We start from the raw sequence: 15,882 nt of genomic DNA on the forward strand, positions 1-15,882 counted from the left end.
CATGGATAGTCTGTAATAACATAATGTTTATCAAAGTTCGCATTCGCACGTAGTTATCACAAGTAACAAGTGGAGTGCAGTTAGGTAACCCCGCGGCGGTTAGTCTGTCCGTCTGTCGATCACAGCCGGCTAACGACGTCTCCTCTCCGCGCCGTGCCACGGCTGCCACTCACCCACACGATAATCATGCTACTTTGCACCAACTACACTGTCAATCAACGCTCTAACTGTGCCATGCATCTAAAACACACAATCCTATTCAAATAATAAAAGCTCGCTTTTATTTCCACAACAAAAACAATGTCTTGATTTTTACAATTCGCACAGGTGCCAGTCCGCATCAATCGCCGTGATATCGCCAATAACAAAGCAATTGTTGGGAACACCGTGACGGAGTAATTCGTCGTTTCCCTTGCTGGACGCGACGATTAGCCCGCCTCTATTTACTTGTCTATCCGATCGCTAGAGTTGGCAGCTGACGCCGGACGCGGCTGACAGACACACACCGTTACAACATTGACTTAGAAAAACGTTTGCCACGGACAACCGTTGTGCTGCGCCGGACGAGCGACACAAACATCTGGACCGCTCCCCGATTGATAGGTGCGGGACCTCGGTAATAGTCCGTGAAGTGTCTCACCTGATGTTTTCTTGTCTTTCTATTCCCAATTGATCGAATTAGATTAAACTAGTCACGTTCCACATCTTTAACTGTAAACGTCGCACTCGCTTGTACTTTAGATGAATTTTACACTTAAATGTTCCCACAGGCGCAATATGAACCGATCGCGATCGTGCATAGGCCACGACCGGGCACAGGGCTCGCACGTGGGCACCTACAATGTCTATCGTGCTTAATCACTGATAAATCTGCCACACCACGGGAACAATGCCACTACGTCGCCCGACAAATGAGCGCAATTATTGCCAATAATTTCAAACGTTCCGCCAAGCATAAAACTTGCCCCAAACAGAACAGAACATTCATATCTCGCGTAAGTACCTGGCTAATCCTATTCCTTTTAATCGGCGTCAGAATCTAAAATTAGTTTCCTTTCTGTGCTGTTACTTCGCGCAAGAATAGCACAAACATCTTTCAGCTAACAATGGCCATTCGAACACTTCTCTGACAGGACATTAAATCCTCGAGAGCTTTCTTCGAACTAGTGTTTCCCTTGAAAACTAATCAGCGCCCGCCATTATGGGATCAGTCTCCGTCTTTACGTACGCCAATATATCTCGCGTGCTCCCCGGGCGAGGAGAGCACTCGTCCCCGACGAATTAGCTCCGACAACGCCACAATAGTCCATAATTATGAAATGTGTAGTGATTCCAAAAGGATGTGCAATTTTTCTCAGGCTGCGAACAATGCGAGACGGTAATGAAAGGAGTCAATCAGTCGATGTCTGCGAAATACGCCCGCGCTAATTTATGCATCGGTCGACGCGGGCAGACGGGCGCGCAGCCATTCTCTGCTGCTTTAATGTCTCTCACGCAGACACAAAGGACGAGCAGAGCACGTCAGCGCACGCTCAAATTGTAGTCACTGCACGTGGGTTGCGTCGTGTAATGTCAATGCACGTACGTACAAAATATGAAAAATTGGAGTCATAGATATCGCGCTCGTACGAGTGTCTTCCTCGCACGATACGTGAGACCTATACTTATATCCTAGCCTCATATGAATTTATAGTGAACGCCATATTATTTACTAGCATTATACGCACAATTTGCGAAGCTGTCGCAAGGGCCAGCTATAATTTCCCGATGGCAGCAGATCCATCAATACTCGCCTCGGGCTGCGGCCGCTTTCAATTTGTAGGCCGCTTACATCGCCGGCAATTACCGGACGGACGGAAGGCCGATCATCATCGATATACGCGCTTAATAATGCCTAATGACACTTAATAAAGACGGAAAATAAAAGTGTGACGATTATTTATTAGCCGTCTCGTAAATAGTAGATAACGGTTCGTGGCTGTGGGTAAGAAATATTGCGTCCTTCATAGTTGATAGAACGATGGTAAACTGCACGGTTAGTTTATTTAACTGACAGTTATCGTTTAATACTTACCAATTACAGTTTTCTTTGAGATTAAATTAATCGTTTTGTTTTTTATTGCGAAGAATAATGGTGGATACAGTTGTGTGTGTCATAGTGACGTCAGTGGACCGTAGATATTGTAGAGGTTATTGTGTGTCATGTCTACATCGCCTTTTTTTAGACATATTGGTTTTAACCTAAATCATTTTTCTCTGTAATTAAACAAAATTTTGAGTCAATCGTACGTGTCATCCAGACCATCTATATTTGGCTAGTGTCGATACGTCTCTCTGTCTCTTTTTGGGACTTTAAAGCTACACTTATGCATTAGGTACCTACGTAGTTAATCATACTACCTATATTGCACAGGCAATTTCTTTAAGCATTGACTTCATGAACGATCATACAACAAAAACTGAAAAGAGGTTTGAAGCTCGGTATTTAAGTGTTTGACGTAGTATTTTCTAAGTACCCCAAATCTACACCTATGAGGAAGATGCATTGATTTTTGTATAATAAATACTTTGCATTTAAGTGTAGCATTTCCAATCTATTGTATATATAATGGTAAAATCTAGACATAATATCTGTACATAATTACGTAGGTATATCTCAGTAGTTTACTAGATAGTAAATACTGAGAATGACGAAACCCAGTTTTTAATCGATTTGCGAATAAAAACCGAGACCTCGTGGTCATTAGAATTGTGCTTGTAACCGCTCAACAAACGAAGCAGTGTCTTGTAATTAATTTAATTGGTCAGTTTCACTTATAACGCCATCTATCGGCGGTAAAGTAAATTATATTTTTTTATTTAAATAAATAGTCCTGTATATGACATACTTAGTAGCTGTACTTACGTACATATGATATTTTACTAGGCACAATGATTTAAAAATTGATAGATGAAAGCATCTGTTCGTTTCTTCAGATGAAAAACACTTTTCTTTGAATATTTTTTACACGAAAAATGGGGATTAGCATTTATGACTATTCAGAAATTAACAATCTACAATAACACTACTCAACTCGGGAATCGAACCCAAGATCAATCATTTTAACAGTTACACTGACGAGATCAACAAGGCAGTTTGGCAATTTTTGAGGAACATTTTTTTTCTTTATACTTCATTACCTTCAGCGTTCCTTTATCATTTAGTATTAGCAGGTGAACATTCCAATATCACTCTTATTCTCCAAGACACAAGATTTAAAATGAAAAAATAAAACAACAATAAAGTTTTCATGTCGGTTTATTAACACTTAGGGCTGAACCCTGATATGTGTCGCTACATCATCGTGTCGCTCGCATTTCGTACAAAAACTGAATTATTTCACAATATTTTACCACAAATATTTATTATTTTTGTAATCACATACAAACAATATTAAACAGACAATTATTTACTTATTATAAAAATATTCTGCATTTAAAATAAATAAATTGTTAACATGTTAAACGCCAAAGGGGACATGTAAGTCACATTAAAACAGAATTTGCCTTCAAGAATTTTCAATCGACATTTTTTTAAGATGAATTCACATTTGCAATTCTACAAATAATGGTAATAAGTAATCTTGAATTTCATAAAAGTAAATATACTTGTTTATATTTTTTGCTGTGTACGATTATCAACTCTAATATGAAGTACTTATAAAGTATTTCCGCTTGTATATTAACAAGCTCATTCATCTAAATAAATAATAGAATAATACAGGTCTCTAACATATTAAAAAGTTAAGCCAAGTTTCAAGGAAACCAATGATATCATACATTCATATTCTGATCAACATCCTTTTCTTAATCTGTTTTTTTTTTAATATCAAAGTTGATTGATGGATAAATAGATTATTTTCGATTTTGATACGTGTTTCCGTTTGACATTTAATGTAATAGATGCATAGCAGTTTTATTAGGTCAAGACATTTTTATATAATTGCTCTATACCAATATTGATAATTGTTATTTAGTGTTTATATAACTATTACTGTTACAATAATTTGTTTTAAAATCATACACAGATCATTAGGATTTTTTACTCTTTTTAAAATGTATTTTTGCCTTGAGTTACTTTTCGGTTGTTCCAATTTACTTTGACCTCTATGGCATTAATCATAAGACAAAAATATGACTGCATCAACCACATAGGTACTTAATACTACAAATCTTTATTTGCTTACATCATCACCTTTATTACTGAGCAATAAAAGTCATAATCAATTAGCTCAACTGCAAATGGGCTACATTTATTCTTTTATTTTTAAAAAACGTTTTAAATTTGGAACTAACTCAAAAAAAGTTTTTACTAATTTATTTATTCATGAATTTTAAGGAAGTTGGACATGATAAAAATAGTTTTTATTCATTCATTGATTGATTGATTCATTTTCTATTGATGATAAAACACTAGTAACCACAAAAGCTCTATAAATATGTAAGTTAAATTCCATTAGCATTATTGGAAGTCCCCTCTCCCCACACATTTGCAATAATACTTTGATACAGAGGGAGAATGTGATGTAACATTCATCATCTTATATTTATGATGGGGAACTAAAATCCCACAAATTCATTTTAGGGTTACAATTTTATGCTATCTATAGACATTTATTTGCTGATGCAGACAGTACAATGAAAAATAAACTTTGCGTCTTTGTTGTTAGAGTGCATTTTAGTTTTGGATGGCGATTATTATCATTGATTTAAATTGTTACTAAAGTACACAGTACAATGAATAATAAACTTTACTGTTCTTGTGTTAGGGTATATTTTACGTTTAAGTTAATTATGGGGTTGGTTTGAATAAAAAAATATGACGACAATGCGAGCTTTCACGTAATATTCTCTACAAGACAATACTTCTTCAAAACCTCTTATTTGATATAAACATCTAAGTGTTCCATTATTTACAGTGCTTATCCTACAAAAATAATTTAGTCAACCACTATACAGTACATACATTTTCATATATCTTACAGCTAAAAGTAAAATATAAATAGTCTTAAGCCATACAATGTACAATACATAGGTAATAGGTACATACAATAAACATCACTTGGGTTTGGAATCTGTCCCTTTTGAGACGTAAATTATAATATTAACTAATTATTATTTTAGTTCGTATTGTTAAAGACTTAGAGTTCAAATTAATTCGCATTTTTTCAATGTGTTGGGATGTGTGTACTCGACAGAATACGTTAGGGTTGTCAAGTGTTATGTCGTCTCTTTCTCATTAAGGTGTTTTGGTAGAAATTATAATTGTGAATCTAAATACAACTTTATATTGATCATGGTAAAATTGAAAGTTGCAGGAAGATCGACTGTTACGTCTTCAAACCCTGCACTTTCACGTGGAAATATCAATAATCTCCTTAATTTATCAATAGGTTCGTCATTCATTTATATAAGTTTGGTGAAAAGTGAATGAAAAAAAATGAATATGTCAAACATTATTCTGTGAATCAACACAATATTGGTAATACGTATAAACTTAATGAGATCGAGATTTCACGGACATTTAACGAATTTCAGATCTATACAAATGAAAGCTAAGCAATATAATTATACTTTCTGGAATGTAAAGAATCCTGTTTCCGTCATTTTAACGCATTTCTTTGGTTTACTATATCAATCATTACGATGTAATTTTAAAAGATAACATATTGCTAAACACCATGAAAGGAAGGAAACATAAATCAGTAAGAATCATACAAATACAATATGTGCAGGTAACTATTGTTAATTAATATTCATTTCACTCTACATTAACATTACTTCTCAATATTATACTTCGGGTAGGAACCTTGAAATTATGTATTAAAGTACACGTTATACCTATTGACAACCTCTTAAACTACTCAGTTACATACATTCGTCTATTAAGGTACTAATTTGAAACTCACTTTAAATAAACACATAGTCTCTTTACTAGCCGGCCTCATCATTTAGTTCGCGTGAGCCACTACTACGAGTACTCGATGATGCGGTTGTCACAGCACGTTTTCATTGCGACCCAACTTGCCACTATACTTCAGGACTCGTCCTTAGAATCCAGTTCATTAGCAGTGTGAAAGTGGCAAATAGTAGGGGTAAGAGCACAGTCCAGGATTGTGTTGGTATGTTCACAGTGGATGTCTGGGTGACGGTGAGTGCTGCGGGCGAGGCTGAGGAGGAGCGTTGGGGTGCGCGGGGGGCGGGTAGGGGCAGTAGCGCAGCGGCGTGGGTGGCTTCTGGAGCCAGAGGTCGTGGGGTAGCGCCAGAGGCTGCGGCCAGGTGGCGGGCCACGCGCGGCCTCCCAGTGCCAGGAGCTGCAGCGCTGCCGGAGACCGCGCCCAAGCTGCTCGTTTCTCTGCCTCCTCCTCCGCACCGCCCGCATACAGCCGCAACGGAGAGCGCAACAACTGCTGCTCCATCAACATCAGCTCCATCGGGTCTCTGTGGAAAATGAACGAGAGATTCGTTAGGTTTGTCAAGTAAACATCAAGAGTGTTGCGTTGTTACTGAAATTGGCTTTAAAAGTCATGTTTTATAATTCTTACAGTTCCACGTAGGATACTGTTACGATATTCAAAGAAAAGTTGTTAATAGTTCATTCTGGGGCTGCGTAGCAGAAATATTATTATTGAAATAATATTCATGTTAAGTAGAAGTAAGTTTTCTGATAGAAATAAATCCTATTTAGGTAAAACGTGCACGGTCGCATCGAGTTCCGCGAACGTCTCGTTTCGCGAGACGGACTGTTCGTTGAGTTTCATCGGTCCGTAGTCTATAAAACCGAGTTCGAGGAACGACACCGGCCACCGGCAGCCACGTGGCGATTTCAAATCTCATAAAACGTTACGAACGTCACACTAGAAGCTGTTATGTAAAATTCAGCCTCGATGAAATACGACGTGGTCAGCTTTGTTTACGACTCTTGCGTTAAGCTTTGATTTACAATGCCACTATAACTCCAACATTTGCAATAAGCAGAATCTTTAAATAAAACACCTACCTCCACATTTTGTGCGGTAGACATTTTTTAATACGCACTGCCCGTTTGGAAAAGTGTTAAACAGGGAGTGTATCGCTGTCGATTGTTTCTGCGAAGCGTCTTTACGAGTAGTGTCGCAGTTAACGAGGCGCGCGGCGCGCGGCCCGCTCGTGCGTGAGTGCGTGAGTGCGGCCCTTTACTGCGCAGCGCGTGATGCCCTTTATCGGTTCCTGGAGGTTGTCGCGACCGCCACCGATCACGCTTCCCGCTAACTTGCTATTTTCGCGTCTCTACGAAACTATCGACACTTATAAGTGTGCAATAATGCGTCTTTCACGCCTGCTCAATAGAAATCTAGTTAGTGGCCGGTTCCTTCCCGTTTGCTACACGTTCGTTGTAGAGCAAGCGTAAATCTGAGGAGATGTTATTAATAATGGGCTCCGTCTTGAGATACGAGCGTTAGTCCGAGAGCGGCAAATGAGCGTGACGACACGCCGAGCTCGAGCTAAGCCTCAAAATTGGCATGACATCACGAGATGCCGTGTCGAATTTAATCTATCACCGGAGCGGCAGCCCCGGGCGCCGGCGCGCTCTCCCCGAGAATTAAAAACAGGTAGTGCCCACACACGCTAACACATCTTATAGATTTTTTATTGATCTCCTAATTTCTATAAAAACGAATGATAGCTGGTATTATTGTCGGAACAACCTCGAATTAACCACAACGTCTCAGCGATTTCACACAATTCTATCACGCGATACTGTTCATTATCTCTAAAGATATCAATTTCTTCTGTAAAAGATGCCGAGATGATGTAAGTTACAACTTATACCATGCCGTATTTTGAAAAATGGTTGCGATAATGACATGTAGGTAGATTGAGTGGGCTGATAATGATGAAAAAACTAAGTTACAACATTATCTTAGTAAAAGCATAATTAAACTCAGTAGGGACAGTATCAGTGTTGCTCAAATCTCAAAGATAAACGATTTAGGCATCGAACGAAATCGAAAAACAATTAAAAGTTACATCTTTCAATATTAAAACATTTTAACTCCGAACATAATTGAAGGCAATCAAAACTGAACGTTAAATTGTGAACTAACACATTCCATAACACTAATATCTTAAAATTTACACTCGAAGCCTTAAATTACAAGAGGTCTTAAGCGGCGCGGTATTAATGCTGAGAGAAAAGGTCTGTTTCACCGGGTGGTTATGTCGTTTCGGGTGCTGCGGGGGCGTTAATGGCGTATTTATTATGATCTCGGTATCAGCAGTAATAGCCAACACTCTCCGCCGGCAAATTACAGGGCGGCAGCTCTCAGAGGCCGCCGATAGGCCCGGCCAGCGTGCCCGCGCAGCCTCTTATCGATATCTCGCGCCGACCGCTATCGATATTTGCCCGCAAATGCATAATGTGTCTATCTGATACGAAGTGAAATATTATTTCCTTTCCTCGTAATTTTTGTTTAATGCAGAATATTAGCAAACTAATTTATGGCATATTACCCACTCATTTTAACAACAACCTTTTCTTTCTGTATTATTTCAAAAGAGGAAATTATACAACATTCATAAATGAGATCTATTTGAGGATAGTCCTCGGATTGTCTGCCATAAATCACTCGCGCAGCTGACTGACTCATTAAGCAGATATAAATAGGAATAATTGCTGACCGAACAGTTCATTGTCTACGATCGTGTAACTAAATGTGATAGATGGTTGATATTTAAAAAATAGTTAGCGTAACGTAACTGTGAAACACGCAGCGTGCCGCGGGCAGCACGCGGTTGTCGTTAAATTTATTTCTAGCTCGTAAGTGAATCGCATGCAATTAACGAAGAGGTGCGTCCGAACATAAATATAACTCCTCGCCGCTAAATATCGGCTCTGATTGAGCGAGGGGCGGATCTTATTAATTAATGGATGAAAAGCCGCCTCGACCACCACGCCAAATAACTCGACCGCCCGATTCTCACACAATGGCAATTCATCATACTTATTGTCTGACGATTTCGGACGTCAGCGAAGGAAGTCATTAAGGCTGAGCGGCGTTACGTGTTGTTTTAAATATTTATATTTATTAGACGGTGTGAATTTGGCAATCAGAATGGAAAGTACTTAATAGTTGACCGGTTGAACAATACAAACGGAAGTGCTTAGACGGCTTTTAAAATTAACCTACATTCGTCAAGTGAAGTGATGCGGGTTGGAGTGACAGACAGCGAAGTGGCAATTCTGTTTGAGATTGTATCGGTAGACGTGCGCGTTGAGCTGTGCTGCCGCGGTCCGCGGTGCTAGAGTACAAGCGCACGAGGAGCGCAGGCGCACGGTAGCGGTCGCCCGACACCAATCAACGGAGCACGCGATACGCGAACCTCTAATTATTCAGGCTTTCATTCCGTTATGTTCGCTCGAGTTCGAGTGAGAGCGACAGGAAATGTCACTTGCTGTTAATATTTAACACGTTCATTTTGGTCTTTGTACACGAAGCAGTTATGGGTAATGTAGAGCACTTAAACTAAAGGGGCAATTGCTTTTAGATATTTTTTCCTTATTTTGAAACAAAATAGTGTACCTACCGAAACAATCTTACAAAAACATTTAGTAGTCGCGATGGCTCACGTAGCGTGGGCAGGCACGTAAACTCTCCTGATCAAAGCCGGTAGCGAGCGAAGCGGTCAAAGATCTACAGACTCAATGGAAGCGGTAATTGCATCGATAACATCTCGAATTAGCCGTCAATCACCGGCCCGAACTATCATCGACCCGATGCTGTATCAATTAATACAAATCGGTAGCTACGCACTGACGCCTACGTCGATTACATTATTAATAGTTTCGATAATTCCGCCCGTCATGCTACTGTAGCACAAAAAACCTTAAGAGCTAATGCGAGAATTCCGGTAAGTGTTCAAGGGTAAACAGTCCCACATAGAATTAAAAAATAAATAAGAAGCATAATGATCAACATTTTATCCTCCAAGACATGGTCTGAGGCATAATTTAAAACACTGTCATCAAGTCAATTCCAACTAAAAGCTACCGCACAACCCTGTCCTTACATTTTAATCAGTTCATCGCGAGCGAACATCGAATATTGCTTTCAAGATCTTAAAAGATGAATCAGTAATTGTTTATGCATAGTAAATTCAGCAGGTTGTTGCTAAAGTATAAACACGTGAGCGAGAACGCGTCCACGGCCCCCGGAGAACCGGTCGGTCCGGCAGTCCGGCCGTATGGGCATCACACCGATGGCCAGATAATAGAAATGCGCTTTAATTTGTCGTTTAGGGCATAATGAGGAGCGAGCCCTGTGATTACGCGCCGCCGCCGCCGGCTCCGGCCCCGTTGACGTGAGCTGTTTCCACACGCCGCCGCGCCGCAGCCCGCCCTCCGCCCGCAACCACGCAACCTCGAACGTGTTAACACGAAACTAAAGATTGTTCCCTACTGAAACACTTTCAGATTTCTTTACATATAACAATCAATTGCTCTTTACTACAGTTAATTGAGATCTACTTAATTAATTTTGGCATAGATGAATACTAATGAGAACTTCAGGTTTATAGTGACCAACACCGCGGGCTCAACTTGTACGAGTAGTACATACATCTAACCTTCGCACGACGTGACGGCATGAAGCAATATTAAAGATAGACGCTAGATTTCTAATCATGTTCACAACATTGTAATTATGCATTTGAATATCAATCACTAAGCCAACTAATTAACACATCTATTAAGCGAATATATGTTTTCCAAGTTAGTACTCATTATGTTTGCTAAGTATGATAGGATGAGGTCATATCCGTATACTTATGTAGATATCTTTATGAACAATACAAAATTTAGATTCAATTGAAGACAAGTACTACTATGTTGCTTGTTACTGTTCTAACTGGCACACACAGATCTAAAAGCTGTGCATATCTTTAATTGATGTAAACACTAGTTTGTATCTCTATATTTTTTTTTACTTTCAATCTATGTCTTTCCCTTGTTGATATGACTTAATAAAATAAATAAATAAAAACATTCTAATTGGACTAACGGGAAGGTTTGGGTTTAGCAGTGGACGTCTTTCGGGTAATGATGATGATTCTAATTTTTGAATATGCACTTACAATACCGACTTGATTTTTTTTTTTTAATAATCATAAATAAAAATATCATTAAGTTCGTCCTACATAAAGTCGCCCTTACCAAAGTCCGTCGTTCGGTGATCGTGAGTTCAAAGTAGTGGTCGGCTCATGGGAACGCCCGTCCGTTCCTTGAGGCACATTCTCGCCTCAGTCACCCAACACCTCGACTTAATGAGCGAAACTGGCTATTCCGCTAAATATTAATTTTTGCCTTTATTTATAGACCTTGTATCTCGTCGTCGCGATCTCACAATTTTATTTTGTCGATTAATCAATATCTTTTCGTATTTATGGAAATTGGAAGATAGTTTTTTTGAAGAAAGTATTCCATAATTATCTAATAGTTTTACCTAATTACGACCAGGTCACGCAAAGTGCCTATTATACATAATAAAGAAAATTAACTAAAAGCTACAGTATCTACAACTGATTATGACTCTAGTTATAATAACTTTTATAGATTTCTGATTAAAATATAGAAAAAGAGATATAGCAGTAAAACTTAATATCCTACTTAGAGAATAGTATACCTAGCTAAGTAACTCTACTTCAACAGATAACTCCATTAAAATTCAATAAGTGCGTGAACAAAAGAACATAAAAATGAATACCTATCGACGTAGTAGATACTTGTGTACGTTTAATTCTGTGCGGACACGCCCTTCAAGGTTTTCAACGACTAATACCTACTTACAAGGTGAAAAGCCGACTACAAGCTACAGTTACATGTACCTATATATGTACATATGTATATAAATCTCTTGCTACAAAACGTTTGACAGCAAAGCAATGAAATGTATGATATTTAGTTGAATAGGTACTGAAACTTTAAGGTGATAGTTAAGCCTTTCACTGCCAACAAAAAACTGTTAAAGGCTATTCCTCCACTAGTGTCGGACAAAAAAGATATTTAGCCTGACTATCTTTTTTAACAGGACAGTAACAAGCTAAGAGCCGTCCATCTTTATTTTGTTGCTTGCTGAATGTACAGTTAAATGTCCATAGTTGGTCAATAGACATATGAAGTCTTAGTGACTAGTTCTTTTATGCAGAATACTTTTAAAAGGTACGTCATAGTGAAGAATCTTTTTGTCGTATATTCAACTTGACCACTTTCTTGTTTCACATAAGTGTAACATGTAGTGCAAATCCTTCCTCATTAACTTATCATCAGTCTTAGGATGAAAGATCCTCATGGCACTTTTTTCTCAGTTTTTGGCAATTCTATCAGATCAAATTGTTTCTCCAAATGAGGGATCTAATTTTACCAGTAACTCAGAAAGCAAAATTTATAACATTTTTTTTCCTTTACTGTCTCCAAAGAAAAAGGAATCGCAATAAAAAATGTTCACAGAAACCACAAAATTTTGTCGTATAGGTAAAGCAGATAGATACTTTTCGCAAACCTAAACATTTGTCCCGCACACGAAGTTTTTCACAGCTCCATTCGTCATGTCCACCCATAAAAGATTCAGAATTTATATTCGAGGTTATTCACCACCGATAGTAAGCCAAGTTTATTGCACCTGTTCTTTGCAAACGAGACGACTATTGTGAAAATAGTTAAAGTGATTACTTTCCCACGTAGCTAGAGTAAAATAGTCGATTGTTCTTCGAAAGGTGTCGAGATATCGACAATGGAAGATATTGACGTTAATATTACATGACTGTGGTAAAAGTGAATACAATGGCGGTGATTTAGATTGTTTTCTAAAACTTAACAGGTGGAGTCAATGCTATGAAGTCAAAATTTTATACTTTGAATTTTCTTCTTAGATTTGTGGGGAGCATTACTTTTATAGATCCTTTGAATTATCGGAGGCTTCGTGTGAGGTATGTCGTGTGATCAATATCTCCATTATGATTTATGGAACTTATCGCCAATTTACATAGGTATATGCAGATCAAAAACCGTTTCTGTAGAATATTTCAATAGTTCCAGCTAACATAGCTTATCTACCAGATTCCATAAAACCCTAAAAGATTGACAATGAAACTTATCAAGGACTGAGTGTTCATCAATCAGAAGTTTAATTCAGATGGTGAGGTTATGGATGAAATCTAGATTTGTATATAACCTTCAGTTGTAACATCGCATGGTCTTATTAGACGAACAGAGAACGGCTTAGGTATTTTATGGTCTCTGTTTATAACGTTGTAAAGTTTTATATGTTAGACAATAAAAGTGATTAGTAAGTGGATGGTCCATGACATCATTTTTAGCGAATCCGTTTTCTTAATTTTATAGTTGTATTTAATGTTGTAAGTTAAATTGTATTTCTAATCATACCAAGGTGGCAACATAAATTGTAAATTACTAGGAGGAGCATAAAATATTATTGAATGTTAAAGTTTTCCTTGGACAGTGTTTTGTAATTTATTTTTAGACGAAATTTTAAGACAATTTCTGTGATACAAAGCGCCGATTAAACAACAAATCGTCTACTAACGTAAACAGCAATACAATGCTACATAAGCATCTACATTTATTGCTATCTGCACTCGATACACGTCCTCAATACGCCCTCAAGATTATTTTTACGCCCATAATCTCCGCAAAGTCGATTAACCGATAAGGCGAATAACAACAGCCCTAAATGTGCCGCTCAACATTCAGCCGCATTGATCCGATATCTGCCGTAATCTGCGGACGTTCGTTTTTAATCTTTTATTCATGTAAAACCGCCGCCAAATTGCAGGGCTGCGGACCTAATGCCTTTCAACTGTTGCTAATAACCTGTCAATTTATCAAACCACCACCATACGTCGCTTTAGACCACTTTAGGGCAAATAAACTAAACGCTTTTGACGCTCGTCACCGATTTCAAACCTCAAATTCGTATTGATGGCCTGTTAAAATTTAATGACGGGATTTATGTTTTCGTTTTAGGCTGGTACTTCTGAAGTGATGGATATAGTTCCATGTGATACCTACCAAAGACCGGAAATTGTTAACATTTTTTGCCAGAAATGTGCGTTTCTGATGAAGCCATAACGAAACCGGACCTAGTACGTAAACGTCTTCTTAACCTTTTCTGTGGTACTTAGGGGTCTACAAAGTATCGACGATTAACTATGAGACTATAAAAGTTAGAGGCTAATTGATAACAACCTTGATGTGTTCATAATTACTGGAGATAATCGAATGGTTCCAACAATGTAAGCACACATCTTATATTGGTTTTGATATGAAGTCTACTGACGATTTACAACAATTGAGTGTAACTTTAAAGGCTTAATATGAGGTTCATGAGGTAAAAAGATCACAATAACTATATGGATCATTTAATTTAAAAAAATATGGAATCTTACCTATCAAAGTCCGTCAGTCGCGATGAGTCTCTGAATCCTTTAGCAAAAGGATTCGAGTCTATCTTGAGCTTCGTGATGAGCTGGTTCTGGTAGGCGGTGACAGCTGTGAAGACTGTCTCCGGGAAGACGAAGGTGCGGTGCTGTTCCCTCGAGAGGTCCGTGATGGGACCACCTCCTTCGCGGACCTTGACGAGATGGATCCGAGGCTGATATCGATGCATCGAGTTCAGGACGATCTGTAGAAATGAATTGAAGTGTTAGGATACTTGATAATGAGCATCTCACGTGTTACTACTTTGGTCGTCTGGTTGATGAAGGTATCCATATTAATGACCTTTATCGTCACCTAACTGTTTAAAACCCAGATGAGTTTTTCAATACGTTTGTAAAAAATATATCACAAAACCAAGTTGACTACGAGTTTTGAAAGGAATAATTAAACTGAATTGAAATTAATGACTACCTTTCCATTCATTCGAAACGGTTTTACTCTCAATTAATTTCAAACTACAAGCTGCAAAGAGCATGCGAATTGTAAATGCAAAAATATTTCTTCATGTAGGTACTACCTATGCAGAATGTATTCAAACAAACAAATAATTATTCTTTATTAATTCATACAGAAAAGAGGTTATTAAAGACGACGTAGTTACAGAGAAATTATCGTGTACCTGCCAACTGTACTCGTAGTTGGTAATAATTCTCTGTTATTTATTTTATTTAACTTTGACATTTCATTTTATTAATCAAATTATGGTTCTGCTAATTAATGAGTATTTTTTAAATATTATTAAAAGTTATGTTTTGAATAATGTATTCATATTGCTATTCACCCGAGTTGGACAGAGCAAAAAAGGTATGCAATTTACTTTAGTTCAGTAAAGTAATTAAATAACCACTATGACAGGGTTTACACTTATTCCAATGAATTTTAATTATAAATATTAATGTAATAAATGTTTTGGTTGAATAGAAAAAGGTGGGACAGTTAGATATTCATTAAGATATGAATATGTGTGTATATGTAGCCTGTAGGTACTGTAAATTATTGGATACCTGTTAAAATCTGCAAAATTATTATGATAACGAGAATATGATGTTTCCTTTTCCTAATTATTTTGAGCCACTCGTTTCTCTTCTAAGATTTTCTTAATATGTATTTCAATCTAACAAGGAATGTAGGCGCTCAAAATACATGAAATCATGTCTTATGATGAATGTCACAACTTGGAAACTTATGAGAAATTATTTAAATCTTGAAGATAATTCATCAGAGCAGATGTTCTGAATGATACTGGTAGGATAAGCAACAGATGCGTGTAAAATATGATGGAGAAAAGTCGTAATAAAGTGTGGGAGAGCCATGCTGAGGCACGAATGAGTCGGCTCGACCAGAGTAAT

At 37.8% G+C, this 15,882-nt stretch overlaps 1 protein-coding gene across 1 annotated transcript in view; it reads right to left on the reverse strand.

Annotated features, from left to right (window-relative positions):
- Positions 1 to 3,282: 3,282 nt before the first annotated feature.
- The window catches only part of LOC118273564 (T-box transcription factor TBX20-like), a 69,614-nt gene continuing 57,014 nt past the window's right edge, over positions 3,283 to 15,882 (reverse strand). The window contains exons 5-6 of the mRNA XM_035590602.2: positions 14,482 to 14,717; positions 3,283 to 6,480 (exon numbers count right to left, since the gene is read on the reverse strand). Coding sequence (XP_035446495.2) covers positions 6,168 to 6,480; positions 14,482 to 14,717 — 549 coding nt within the window. The 3' untranslated portion in view covers positions 3,283 to 6,167. The remainder of the gene's footprint in view (positions 6,481 to 14,481; positions 14,718 to 15,882) is intronic.

The sequence above is a fragment of the Spodoptera frugiperda genome, chromosome 1, assembly GCF_023101765.2.
Source record: "Spodoptera frugiperda isolate SF20-4 chromosome 1, AGI-APGP_CSIRO_Sfru_2.0, whole genome shotgun sequence".
Lineage (NCBI taxonomy): Eukaryota > Metazoa > Arthropoda > Insecta > Lepidoptera > Noctuidae > Spodoptera > Spodoptera frugiperda.